The sequence below is a fragment of the Mauremys reevesii genome, linkage group 3, assembly GCF_016161935.1.
Source record: "Mauremys reevesii isolate NIE-2019 linkage group 3, ASM1616193v1, whole genome shotgun sequence".
Classification (NCBI taxonomy): Eukaryota; Metazoa; Chordata; order Testudines; family Geoemydidae; genus Mauremys; species Mauremys reevesii.
In genome coordinates, this window is record NC_052625.1 from 152482809 (window position 1) to 152497468 (window position 14660).

Consider the following 14660-nt stretch of genomic DNA (forward strand, 5'->3'; position numbering starts at 1 on the left):
ATATGAATATGACCTCAGGGAATAATCAGGAGATTCTTCTTTATTTTGATTTGAATCAGATAAAGAGACCAAGCACTCCTCATCCAAAAGAGGGGTTACCCTGTTTGGGTATCTTAGAATCCACCCCTAGATGTGGCTCAACCTGTGTTGAAGAAGTACTCAGATCCACAGCAGCAGTAGTAGCTGGCGCTGTAGAGGAGACATTCAGGACCAAGGACAGCAACAGTGAGTCTGGTTCAGCTGATACTTGGTGATGGTCTCCCACTACTGCAAATGATCTCAGTTCAAAAAATATTGCCTTGAGAAGTGGAGAAGGGGGTTATAGCACCAGGGTGTACTCTGCTGATGAATCATTAGTACTGCACTCTCTGTACCACCCAAAGATGGTGCAAAGGGTCCACCACTGCTCCCTTGGGGATCCAGCAGTACCTGATGCAGGCAACAAAGCCCCCTTAGACTGGGAATAGTAAGACAATTTCAACCACTTTACTCAGGTCTGCAGCAGGTGAAATACCTTTATGCTTCTCAGAGAAATGATGATCCTTTCTACCCCATCCAAAGTTTATTTGAGGATCTAAACAGTCCTACCAGAGTCCACAGCCAGGATTCTCTTGAAGGATGGGGCTCAGGAATTAGCTGCTGATCTAAAGCTTTATTAGAGCACTTCTGGACCTAGGGTAAGCTTTTTGTGGGTGGGGGGGACAGGGAAGTTTCTTTGCTTGCACAGATCTAAGGCAGGCTACAGAGCAGTCTAAAAGGAAGTTTGAGGTGAGCCTCTCTCAACTTCTGGTCCTTTTTGAAGAGGACTACAGATGGAAAACCTTACCGAGTCTATGTCCTTTCTCTGAGAAAAATAAACATCTTGTGTGGACATCATTAAGCAGCATGGAGGAGGAGGGACAGGTTTTAAAGTCAGGAGACTTAATTCAGTTATGAGTAATTCCCTGTATCAAGGGAAAATATTTTCCCTTGAAGAAGAAAAATAATTATATCTAATATTCCTCATCATAATCATAATCCTTGCACACATATTTACAAGTACCTACAAGGAAAACAGTTTACACAAGCACATTAAGGCCTGGACACTGCCAAGGTTTTGTCTCAGAGCCACAAGTAATAAGAAGGAAATTAGAGACAGCTGAGCCCACTTCACTCTTTAAGCCTGTGAACTGAACAGAAGGACACTCAGGTATGCACGGGCCCTAGTGGATGCTGCTGGCCAAAAGACAGGGCACATACATACCAAGAGTGGATAACATATGGACAATCATGTAACAAATCTTTTTTGGAAAACCCAGTCCACTCCCTTGTATAGTCCTTTTTCATTGCTCAGCTGAAGGGCTTAATTGAGGTTAGGCAGACTCTGCCATACTGAATGGCAACAGCCTCTGTCTTTTGGCTTCTCTTTTTACAACTGAGATAAAGTACCACTGCCAGAACATCCAATCTCTGAAGATTTTTTTTTTTTTTTTTTGAAGGCTGGAGGGCCCAAGCTCCCAATTTTCCCAGTGAAACTACAAATGATACAGTAAGAACAGGCTTCTCAGTAAGCTTCTCCCCTATGCTAAAATACCATTTCAAATGGGATTTAGTCATATTTAAACAATTGAGAGCTATGTACACATTGCCCTGCTAAGGTAAATATTCTTACTTGATTTGCTCTTTCAAGAATGCTGATCAGCTCAGACGCAATCCTCCAGTCATTCCTAGTGACAAGTGTTACAGCCTCCCCTGTGCGTCTAAGAGAAAAATACATTCTTACTCTTCAAGAGAAGAGAAAACTACATTGTTGGACACTTCCTACCAGTATATGCTTGAAACAGTAACAGAATTAACTTCAGAGGATACACCTGTTCCTACAGCAAACTAAAGCCAAGCCAAAAAAAAAAAAATAAAAAAAAAAATCTGATGCCAGTCCATTTTGAAGGAGACTAGATGTCTGCTTAGAAACAGAGTGTAAAACTTCAGCTAACTAGAATAAAGGCATAAGAAGCTAAACTTGTTCAAGGAGAGGAGAAAGTCAGAAGCGCAAAGTATTGAGATTTCAGAAATAACTTTGCAATTTGTAAATTAAGTTTTCATTAACAGAACTGGTAGAAAGGCTAGACTCCTTGATGGTGTTGCTTTTATTATGTGAACTGATTTATTGCTGCCTCATTAACATCTTTAGGCCCAGTACTTAATTCATTCATGTAGAAAACTCATTTAACAATTCATTTCTGAATATGGTATGTCTATAACTATAATGGACCACTTTGAAAAAGGTTAACATTTAGTACAACACTAACAAACACTAATCTGAAGTCTTCTAGAAAACTAAACATTGAGCACATTAAGCCAAACTCAGAAAAGCACAAAATGGACCCGCAAGTGGTTGGGTGAATGCACACATTGCAAGAGCAGCCTGCATATTTGTATTCTGTCTAGCCTGAAAGGATCTCTTCCCTTCTCCCAACAAATTATTCCAGTCAGAGGCAGGAATAATCTCTTGGGGAAAATGATGTGTTTAGTGACAATCCTAGGGGGTGAAAAATGGTAATAAACCCATAAACGGGGTACTACAACCCAGCCTCCATCCTGCTCCTGTCAGCGCTATTACTTTATGGAGTATCCTCTCTACTGGCCCGAAGCCAAAGAAGAGAGCAGACAACTTCTCTGAGCAATTTACAATAGCTCCAAGGCACTACTAGTGATTGGTGCCTTCTCGTGCTGCTGGCCACTGGTTTTCAGAATTTGACCCCTATATGTTTTTTCCTCACAGAATGGAATTTGTGCACAAGCTTTCCAAGCAGACATTTACTGTCACACTGCAGAGGAAGAGACTGGACTTCTCTCTGCTTCACCTGTAGATCCTAGAAAATGTTTTCTAGCTTCATAGTTACTCCTCTGCAGCAACTGCAGTGAATTGGTACATTTAAAAAAAAAAAAAAAAGAAGTCTGCAGCTATGCAATCAGTTTTGGCAATGTGCTGCTGAATCTTCTGTCCTGCTTCTAGACTTTTAAACCTCTTCAGATTCCTTGGATTTGGCTGTACAGAGCAGAAACATATATACATTTAAAGAGCTCACTCCTAAGTCTCATCCACATTAGGCACAAATGAGTTAGACATTTTACATTCATGTCTTGTCCATAAGAAACAATTTGCAAGAAGACCATACCTTTACGGGTTACAACAGTAGTGATGCATTAAATGTTCCCTAAACACTCTTACTACTAACCACTTATGTGTTTCATCTGTAGATCTAATAGCACTCTAATTAACCAGGTAGATCATCACCATTTTACAAATGGGAAAATGGAGGCACAAAGGTTAAATGACTTGCCCTATGTTAAAGAGCAACTGAATGTCAGAACTGAAATCAGAAATCTGGTCCCATGATTCCTAGTCCATGTCTCATCCACTGGACCGTGCTGCAAGACACATTGACTACTTTCAAACTTCTTTACTTCCTCTTATTGCTAGAGAATGTCATTTATGAAATTTGAAGTATGAAAATCAATATGAAAGTCTTTACAGTCAGTTCTCATTCTGCCCAATACTACTTTAAAAAGGATAATGTTTACATAGTAAAGTGTTTTTTCTGACACTGAAATACTGTAACCATATACATCAATAGCATAAAAGCAGTGCAATTTCCATATATAAAGAGATACAGATATGGAATATATATTTATTTTATAAGAACAAACCTGTACAATACATTAAAATGAACTCCCTAGAATAAAATTCAAGAAACATACTAATATAGAAGCATTAGGAAAATATCTATCAACAAAGCTCCGACCCATCAGAGGCTCAGTACAGCCTTCTTAGGCAACCTGCGCCTGTCTTATGTTGCCTCAGTAAAGCATCTTCATTAGCAGCGGCTGATTTAACAAAAAGGAACAGAAGTTCCCAAACTGGATCACAACCCCAAGTGGAGTAACTCCATCAGCAGATGGGGTTGCAGCAATCCCAAGTATGCAGAGGTTGACGTTTTGCAAAATGGTCCCCTCCACACAGTGTGACCCCACACATGCAAGGTCACGCCGTATAGAAGATGTTTTTAGCTCCGCAAAATGGCATCCTCCATAGTGTGACCTCACACACTCCGTATGTGTGTGAGGTCACACTGTGTGGAGAGTGCCATTCTGCAGAGCTAAATAACATCCTCTATGTGATGTGACCTTGCATGTACGATGTGCATGAGGTCACACTGCAGAGAGGATGCCATTTTTAAATGGCGTCCTCCAGGCTGTCTGGGGAAGCAATACATATGAAAACAAGGTTATGTAAGGAAAATGGGAACTGCTGAGTTCATTCTTATATAATGGAATCATTTGTCCATCGTCTAGACTTTTAAGCTTCTTTAGGCTCCTTGGATTTGGCTGTACGCAGCACCTGTTCAACTGTTCCCCCAAACTGACTGCCATAATGAAGGTCACAACCCCACAATTTCTTTTGAGATTAATAATACTATATAAATGTAAAGTTATAATATTCTCTGCCATCATTATTATTTGGTTAAGGTAGAATGGGAACAGGTTTAGAACCCTACTGTACTGCCAGTGACAGTCATGAAACTGGAGCAAAATGGCTACCACTACCAGCAAGAAGTTCAGAAATACCAATTATGTTTTCAAATTCCAACTCCCAGTTTACTATGGGGACAAATACTTTGTGATCTTTCATTTTACTTCTGGGGGAATTCCACACCAAAAAATTCTGCACATTTTGTCAAAACAACACAATATAATCATGCCTGTTTCAATTATCTTGGTAATGTATTTCAAAATATCTGTCAGCAAGTATGTCTGTAACAGTACAGAGCAAAAAAAAATATTCTGGTAATGTTTTTTTGACAAATAGATTCCTCACTAAGCATATTAATACAGAACTTTGTATAATTCATTTAAATTACAATACAGAACTGTATTTCCTGCACCTGTCAAAAGCAGTGCAAAGGTTTGGGGGAGTCAGAGGTAACAGAGTAGCTGAGGGAGAGGGGAGGAGCCTAAGAGTGAACTTGGAGGGTGTTGGGTGTGGGTGAGAGGTTTTTCTTTGGGGTATGTGTGGGATTGTTAGGGTGTTGGGAAGCTCCCCCATGCAGATCCTGGCTGACCTCAAGCCTCTCCCATTCAGTCAGCCACATCAACACTGTCACCCCACTAGCTCCTGAGCCCATGCTCCAGTCTGTCCCCCTCCACTAGCCATTCTTAATCCCAGTCTGTGACCCCCCAGCAGCAACGTGTGCTCCACTCTGTCCTAACCTGGCTCCGCAGGCAGGGTGCTGTGATGAACTTCTACTCTTGGGGGAATTCTGCAGCACTGGGCATAGAATTTTGTATTTTTGGGCATAAAATACATTTTGCCTAAGTGCTGCAGTTCTGCCTTCTTCCCCACCAGAGGCCGCTGTGACACTAGAACAGCCAGCATGAATGCAGCTGGCTGTTCTGGCGCCACAGTGGCCTCAGGTGGGAAAAAGCGGAACTGCCGAACTTGGGCAAAATGTTTTTTTTAAGCGAGTCAGAGGAATGCTACACTTCCGCAGAAATCCCTAAGGAGTATCATTTGCAGTAAGAACAATTGGCGTCTTAATTTTAAACTTATTTCAAAATCATAAATATATCTTTAATGGAGAGAGTTTCCCTATGAACTTAATCACTTCCTGTATACAGAGTAATAATTTAAATGGCACTTGTTTTATAGGCATTATTGGCACACTTTTTATGGCTCAAGGCTAAGAAGAAATCAGAAACTAGCTGCAGTCTTTATATGACAAATACCATATATCACCAAATGCTGACAGAAGGCTATATAGAAAATATGTTTTTTCGTCATCTTATTTCTTTTGTTAAATTTCTGGAGTTAATCTGGCATTCAAACCTTTCTTTGAAGCCAACAAGCTGTATGACTGTAGTAAGGTGAAACTCTTGACATTCAAAGCGTACTTGTTGAGGGAATTCCTAGGGAGCTGACTGAGAATTTTATACTGTAGTTTATACTGTAGAATAGATTTAAGACAAGGAAATATTAATCATAAAATAACATCTTAAAAAATATGACCCTACTCAGGTTTAAACCCATTTTCATTTTTTGTTTATAACCAAAGTAATTACCAACTTCACACCAGAACCCTGATGTGCCTTTTGCTAATTGATTTCAAAACACACAATGCCAGAAATGGAACATTAGTATTTGAAACGTATCTTGGTATACACATCATACTCTGGAAGCATCATTTATGTTGATCTCACATTGCATCAGCAGTAAGATTTATATTATCTATTGCTCTAACATCTTAGAAACCATGTATTAAAAATATACATTAAATAAAAATGTGAGTAATCCTAAGTAGCAAGCTTTAATATCATTTTTAAAAGATGAAAGAATTTAGTTTATACGTAGAAAAGCCACTTACCCTGCTCGTCCAGTACGACCTACTCTATGAACGTACTCTTCAATGTTCCGAGGGAAATCAAAATTGAAAACATGAGTAATATCCTGTACATCAAGCCCACGGGATGCTAAATCTGTAGCTATAAGTATTCTCACTCTTCCTGCAATAAGCATGTATGGAAAATATACATTGGTCTTTTATCTTGCTAATCTATCCACCTTCAATGCTTATATGGCCCCCATTACCCTAATATCAGAGTACTACACAATCCAACGTATTTAGCCTCACAGCACCAAGTAATGAAAATAATTCCTATTACTACCATTTCACAAATGGGGAACTGAGGCACAGAAAGACTTGCCCATCACACAAGAAATTTAGTTGATCAGCAAACTGAACCCAGATCTTCCAAGTCTCAAGTGAGCATCTCAACAACTGGACTAGTCTTCATCTTAATGCCATTCTCCTTAGTAGGACACAATCATGGACCAGGTGGGCTTTACTACACGAAAACCACCACCCAACGAACATTTCATACTCAGATAGCCTTCATTCTAACAAAATACTCTTTTGTTTTGTTTTTTAATTCCTAAATATAAGAGAGAAGTCAGCAGTACTTTAACCTGACATCTCATTTTCACTCATGGCCATTTCAATTTTTAACAGATAAAGCAACAACTTATCTCCTCTTCCATACCAGTTTTTCTAGCACTAGTATTTGGTACATTAATACAATTAAAAATATTCTGAGACTTACTCCCACACATTTAACATTGAAGTAATTTTACTTTTAACTGCTCTGTGTTACAAAAACCATTATGCTACTGGTGTGAATATTAAGTTTTATACAGTATATTCTGAAACTGTCAGGCTCAACTGAATAGCATTCAAGGGCAATACTTGCCTTTCTTAAAGTCATCCAAAGCTTGTTCTCGATCACACTGTTCTCTGTTGCCATGAAGAGATTGAACTGGAATTCCTTGGAGACTAAAATCACTTGATAAGTCATCAGCTCTAAAATTAGATAGAGGTACCTTTGAATACTTTAAAATGCATGAGGAATGAACCACTAGCAAATAGGAATGCTTATGTTCATAACTATCTTAGTCTGCTCTAGATAAGAAGAGACTTATTGTGACAGTACTGGAAGTGAGCACACCTACGCAAATATACATTTGGTGAACTCTTTCAAATGTCAGTATCAGAATGCTCATTCAGATCAGAGTTGTTGCCTAAGTTTTGAGGGGCAGCTTGGGAGACAAACTAGAGTGACTGTAGATACTCATATGGTCCCTATCACAGTAGCATTTGAAAACCTCACGTGTATTTATAGATTTATCCTTGCAATACCCTTGGAAGACAGAAAAGAACGTATCTATTTTACAGGGGAAGAACTGAGGCACAGGGATTTAGGGACTCTCTGAATACTACACAGGAAGTCTGTTGCAGAACCACAACAGTACTCCAATTCAATGGCTTACCCACAAGACTATCCTTCCTTGTGATCACCTTTAAAGAACGTGTGAAAAGAGAAAACTAATGGAGCCTACTTCACACCTTTAGTAGCTCAAGGGCATACTAAAAACAAGCAGATACCATTTTAAATTTTTTCTCACTTTTAGCACACATGCAGACCATTTAATGGGTTCCCTGATCCTTTAATGGTAGAAAATGCTTCTTTGGGCCAGAGTGTACACTAATATTCTTTCTACAAAGTACTTCATGAATACGTATTGTGAAGGTCTTTTGCTACTTTCAGCTTCAGCTTAATATCTTGTTAAATAATGGAAATGTTTCAAAGTATTTAGAATATGTTTAACAGAAAGTACCTTTATTCTCTGTATTTGAAGGATAACTATTGGGATATTCCTCATGGGGATAAAACAGTTTCATATTTCCAGTAACTCAATTCCAAGTGAACATCTTTAAGAGAGCTCACTGGCCGGAGTGTTTTCCCTACCAGTCCAGGGGTGTAGCTCTACTTCAATGGCAGGTACATTAGGAAAGTCATCTATTACTGAAAAATCTTTTATGTACACTCATATCACATACATCAATTGGATAGATTTTACTAACTTTTAATCAGAGAATGAGGTTTTTCCCCAAATAGAAAGCCCTGGTCAGAGAATATATCTCACCCCAAAATACCTTCCCAAGAATTCAGGAAAAACAATACTTTTAGCCTTATTACAGGTCATTTATTATGAACTGAAAGTGCTATATGCTCTGCCGCACACCTTTATGCAGAGAGTAAACAAAAACCATAGACTTCCTCTTATAACAGAACTTGCTTTAAATAAAGTGGTTTCAGCTCTAAAATGCTACCTACTAATGAAGAGATCTAACTAAATGATACTGTATCTTTTACTCAGGATACTTCCCCTATCAATTAATTAGAACAAAGAATATGTGCAAGTGAAATGTTTTCTACTTCTAAATGAACATATACTGAGGAAAGCTCATGCCCCATTTTTACTTCCTTCAGTCAACATTCTACATAATGTATTGTTTTACAATAAAGGTTGTGCTAAAACCAATTTAAAGAAAATTCATACCGTCTTTTCAAAAATGACTCACACCTCTAGCTTTGTTTCAAGATAAGAAACTGCACTTCTGGTGTGGAGAACTGAACAGCTTCTGAACAAGGTAAAACTGCCCCAAGAAAACTAGTTATGACTAAGGTTAAGATTTTGTCATAGTTATTTTTAGTAAAAGTCACGGACAGATTGCAGGCTGTGGGGTGGGGTTACTGAAGTCTGAGAGGGCAGGAAAATGAGAGCCTGAGCCCTGCCGTAGAGGCGGCCGAGAACTACAGGGGCCTCTGCCCCCAGCAGCAGAGAGAGCTTCCCCCGCTGGCTGACAGCTCCAGCCCCAGTGCCTCGGGCTGTGGCAGAAAATGTCGTGGATGTCTTTGGAAGTCACAGAATCTGTGACAATCTTAGCCTTAGTTATGATATTCAGTTAGGACACAGCATCTTCATATAATAGTCCCCCAGTAAATATCTTATACTGTTATAGTTGGATAAAAAGGTTTGTCATGTCTACATTCAATATTGATTCTAGTATACATCAGTCAAGAGAGAAAGTATATAGTCTTGTAATAGTAAATGACTACATTAATAGAGTATCCTAAAAAGGGAAATCAGATTTTTAACACATTTAAAAGTGATACTTTAGTAATATGTAAGCAAAACTGTGATAACATACAAAAAGAGACAAAAAATACCCGAACTGACTAAAAGTATTGGAAATAATTTAAGATTTTATTATTTTAGGACGGGGTCCCCAACACGGTGCCCGCGGGTGCCATGGCGCCTGCGGGGGCATCTAAATGCGCCCACATCCTGACCAACGGTGGAGCATCTGCCGAAATGCCCCCGAATTTCGGCGGCATTTCAGCAGCGATGCCTGTCAATGACATCACTTGCTGCCGACAAGCGACGTCATCGAGAGGCGTTGCCGCCGAAATGCCGCAGAAATTTGGCGCCATTTCGGCAGGTGCTCCACCACCACCACGGTCCTTCGAAAAGGTTGGGGACCACTGTTTTAGGAGGTATATCAATTTGAGATCTATTTTAATTAAAAAATTTAGAAGTAGTTTCAACTATTTTGCCCGGCAGAGTCCAGTCAATTAGTAATTTAACAACCACATATTCTGATGCCTGAAAATATTCCTCTCCCCTATTATTCTGTAAAAGATTTAGCCTAATAGAAAACTGACCATAGTCATTTTCACTGCATCTAGAAAATGCTGTCAATGCACATAACATGAAGAGAAACATTTTTCATTAATTTTGTTATAGTAGTCTTGGGTGTTACATGCTACAACACGTAAATAGTTGTCATTCATTGTCATGTTCTGGGGTGTAACCTTGTCCACTGAGGGGTTGTGTCATCACTTGCCTTGAAAATATAAGTGCCTTAAAACGCTCCACAGCTGTACCTCCCTTATCTGGACGCTCCCACACAGCACACAAGCATGCAATGAGTAGCTATGTGATAAACCACCCTGGTTTCGCAGCTCTGACTCCAGCAACCCACTTGTTATACCACAACCACACTCCGGTCTCTACCAGCCTTGGTTATGATTGGAAAAATGAGCCCAACACTCCCTTGTGCTGAATTTTCCCAAAACCATGTGGTTTGCAATGTCCAACCCTTTCCTTGGTAATAGTGACCATAATATAATTAAATTTAACATCCCTGTGGTGGGGAAACCTCCACAGTGGCCCAACATTGTAGCATTTAGTTTCAGAAAGGGGAACTACACAAAAATGAGGTTAGTGAAACAGAAATTAAAAAGGTACAGTACCAAAAGTAAAATCCCTGCAAGCTGCACGGAAACTTTAAAGACACCATAATAGAGGCTCAACTTAAATGTATACCCCAATTTGAAAAACACAGTAAGAGATCCAAAAAAGAGCCACCATGGTTAAACAACAAAGTAAAAGAAGCAGTGAGAGGCAAAAAGGCATCCTTTAAAAAGTGGAAGATAAATCCTAATAAGGAAAATAGAAAAGAGCATAAACTCTGGCAAATGAAGTATAAAAATATAATTAGAAAGACCAAAAAAGAATTTGAGGAACAGCTAGCCAAAGACTCCAAAAGTAATAGCAAAATTTGTTTTAAATATATCAGAAGCAGAAAGTCTGCTAACTAACCAGTGGGGTCACTGGACGATCAAGATGCTAAAGGAGCACTCAAAGATGATAAGGCCATTGTGGAGAAACTACATGAATTCTTTGCATTGATCTTCACTGTTGAGGATGTGAGGGAAATTCCCCAAACTTAGCCATTCTTTTTGGGCGACAGATCTGAGGAACTGTCCCAAATTGAGGTGTCATTAGAGAAGGTTTTGGAACAAAATTGGTAAACTAAACAGCAATAAGTCTCCAGGACCTGCTGGTATTCACCCAAGAGTTCTGAAGGAACTCAAATGTGAAATTGCAGGACTACTATCATTTAAATCAGCTTCTGTACCAAATGACTGGAGGATAGCTAATGTGATGCAAATTTTTAAAAAGGTGATCCTGGTAACTACAGGCCAGTAAGGCTCACTTCAGTACCGGGCAAACTGGTTGAAACTATAGTAAAGAACAAAATTGTCAGACACATAGATGAACATAATTTGTTGGGAAATAGTCAACATGGTTTGTAAAGGGAAATCATGCCTCACCAATCTACTAGAATTCTTTGAGGGAGTCAACAAGCATATGGACAAAGGAGATCCAGTGGATATAGTGTATTGGAGTTTTGGTCCCTCACTAAAGGCTCTTAAGCAAAATAAGCCGTCATGGGATAAGAGGGAAGGTTCTCTCATGGATTGGTAACTGGTTAAAAGGTAGGAAACAGAGTAGGAATAAATGATCAGTTTTCAGAATGGAGAGAGGTAAATATAGGGATCTGTACTGGGCCCAGTCCTATTTAATATATTCATAAACGATCTGGAAAAAGGGGTAAACAGTGAGGTGGCAAAATTTGCAGATGATACAAAACTATTCGAGCAACTAAGACTAACAGATCCAGACTAACACGGCTACCCCTCTGATACAAAACTACTCAAGATAGTTAAGTCCCAGGCAGACTGCGAAGAGCTACAAAAGGATCTCACAAAACTGGGTGACTAGGCAACAAAACGGCAGATTAAATTTAATGTTGATAAATACAAAGTAATGCACATTGGAAAAGAATCCTAACTACACATATATGATGATGGGGTCTAAATTAGCTGTTACCACTCAAGAAAGATCTTGGAGTTATTGTGGATAGTTCTCTGAAATCATCCACTCAATGTGCAGCAGCAGACAAAAAAGCAAACAGAATGTTGGGAATCATCAAGAAAGGGATAGATAATTTAAGACAGAAAATATCATAGTGCCTCTATATAAATCCATGGGACGCCCACACCTTGAATACTGCATGCAGATGTGGTTGCCCCATCTCAAAAAAAAAAGATACACTGGAATTGGAAAAGGTTCAGAAAAGGGCAACAAAAATGATTAGGGGTATAGAATGAGGAGAGATTAATAAGACTGGGACTTTTCAGATTGGAAAAGAGGCGACTAAGGGGGGATATGATTGAGATCTACAAAATCATGAGTGGTATAGAGAAAGTAAATAAGTGTTATTTACTCCTCCTCATAATACAAGAACAAGGGGCCACCAAAGAAATTAAAAGGTAGCAGGTTTAAAACAAACAAGAAAAGTATTTTTTCATGAAATGCACTGTCAACCTCTGGAACTCCTTGCCAGAGGGTGTTGTGAAAGGCAATACTATAACGAGGTTGAAAAGGGAGCTAAATAGATTCATGAAAGATAGGTCCATCAATGGCTATTGGCCAGGATGGGCAGGAATGGTGTTCCTAGCCTCTGTTTGCCAGAAGCTGGGATTGTGTGTCTGTTCATTCCCTCTGAGGCACCTGCCATTGGCCACTCTCAAAGGACAGCATACTGGGCTTGATGACCTTTCGTCTGACCCAGTATGGCCGTTTTTATGTTCCTGGACCATTCAGAAAAATAAGGTTTGTTCAGTCTTGTAGAGAGACAAACTACACAGCTCAATACTTTAACTTGAGTTAACAATCACTTCAATTCAAACAGCACTTGGTTGATTTAAGTTTATTAACAAAAAGAGATAGGATTTTGAGTGAGTTCAGGAAAGATTCCGGCACTGGTGCATGGCGAGCATGCACACCTAAGTTGAATGGACATGAGTAATCACTCAAAGATGAACCTTAGGAAAAGCGGGCTCTGCTAGCAGATTCCATCCCAGACCAAAGACAGTAGAGAAAGAACTGGGGACAGTCAGACCTTACAGTGCTATGTGTACGTTCCACGTATAGTGTCACAAAGGGGCGTGTGCAAGTGTGGCCTGACGGGAACTGCTGGTGAAGAGTATAGAAAATCTTAAAGCCCGTTTTAAGTAAACACAGTGCAGACACATTCCAATGCATATTAGTTTTATGATACTAGAGAACTTGCGTAAAATATAATGGTCATGTATAGTGCTGGTGAAATACAGTAAGTCAATATTAACACTACAATGTGGTTGAAAGTAATTGAGTGTCATAGTTAGTAATTTTGATCTGAGAATAACTGATTAATTTCTAAATAATGAGTTGACAGCAAACTAGACAAATGTAATATTGGTTAAACAATTACATACGTAAGTTTCTTTCCCACAAATATGATGACTTTATCCTTAGGCTTCAGAGTATCAATGAAGTAGCGTGTAAAAGCTCTCTTTTCTTCTTCTGGGATAATAACAACTTTCTGCTCTACTGTATTTACTGCCTGTGAAATATGAAAAACTGATGGTAAGTAAAAACAAAATCTGAACAAAATTATTTCAGTCCAGTTAATTAATTCTCACATTACAATACCTCAGGCCACTGACTTCAAAACGGATATATTTGATTTTGTCAATAAATGACACCAAGAGAGACTCTTAAATAGTCTATTTTCCTATGAGGTGATTATGTCAAACTCTAGAAAGATAAGTTTGCTATTCTTCTCTAAGCAGAACTGGGAAGAAGCAAATTAACTGTAAGCTTCAGAGGGCAGGCACATGCTTATGTCTTGTTAGTGAGAGGCAGTCTGGAGCAGTTTGCTCTAGATCTACTTCTGTATTGTTTCAACATCCTTTTGACTAATTGTCTCATCTGATGAATCTTGGGGGGGAAAAAAGTATTTCCAAAAGGATGACTTTTATGTGTCATTTGACTGAAGAGGAGAGGGAAAAGACCTGCTCACTAACTCAAAAACAAAACAAAAAACAAAATATAACTTTCCTCCAACAAATATGGAAGTTGCCATAAAGTGGCTGATCTGCACATCTGTAGTCCACGCTGCTAGGCAAACATGTCTTCAGGCCACTGCCTTATAAGCCATAGCTCAACACAAAATTTAGAGTCTAAGAGGGAAGCCAAACACATAGACAGTCGCTAAATGATTTCTTCTGTAGTACTGACATTAAGCCCTTTCTCCATATGGGACCATTGTCTAGGAGGCTAACTTTCCAAGCAAGAAAGGCTCTTGCAAAGGAGATGAATATCTGAGGCCTGTAGAGATGCAATAGAAGTTTGGTAACATTAAGAGTACAGATTCCAGTCTGCTGTCTTTGGGAAGGAATGTCCTGTCATAGAATATCAGGGTTGGAAGGGACCTCAGGAGATCATCTAATCTAACCCCCTGCTCAAAGCAGGACAAATCCCCAGTTTTTTTTTAAAACCCCGGTTCCCTAAAAGGCCCTCTCAAGGATTTGAACTCACAACCCTTGGT

General features: G+C 39.2%; 1 protein-coding gene across 6 annotated transcripts in view; it reads right to left on the minus strand.

Annotated features, from left to right (window-relative positions):
- Positions 1-14660, minus strand: part of DDX43 (DEAD-box helicase 43) — a 60337-nt gene that overhangs the window by 8091 nt on the left and 37586 nt on the right. For all 6 annotated transcript variants that reach the window (XM_039532268.1, XM_039532269.1, XM_039532264.1 and 3 more), the window contains 4 exons: positions 13546-13673; positions 7285-7394; positions 6402-6540; positions 1652-1739 (listed from right to left, as the gene is read on the minus strand). In XM_039532268.1, coding sequence (XP_039388202.1) covers positions 1652-1739; positions 6402-6540; positions 7285-7394; positions 13546-13673 — 465 coding nt within the window. The remainder of the gene's footprint in view (positions 1-1651; positions 1740-6401; positions 6541-7284; positions 7395-13545; positions 13674-14660) is intronic.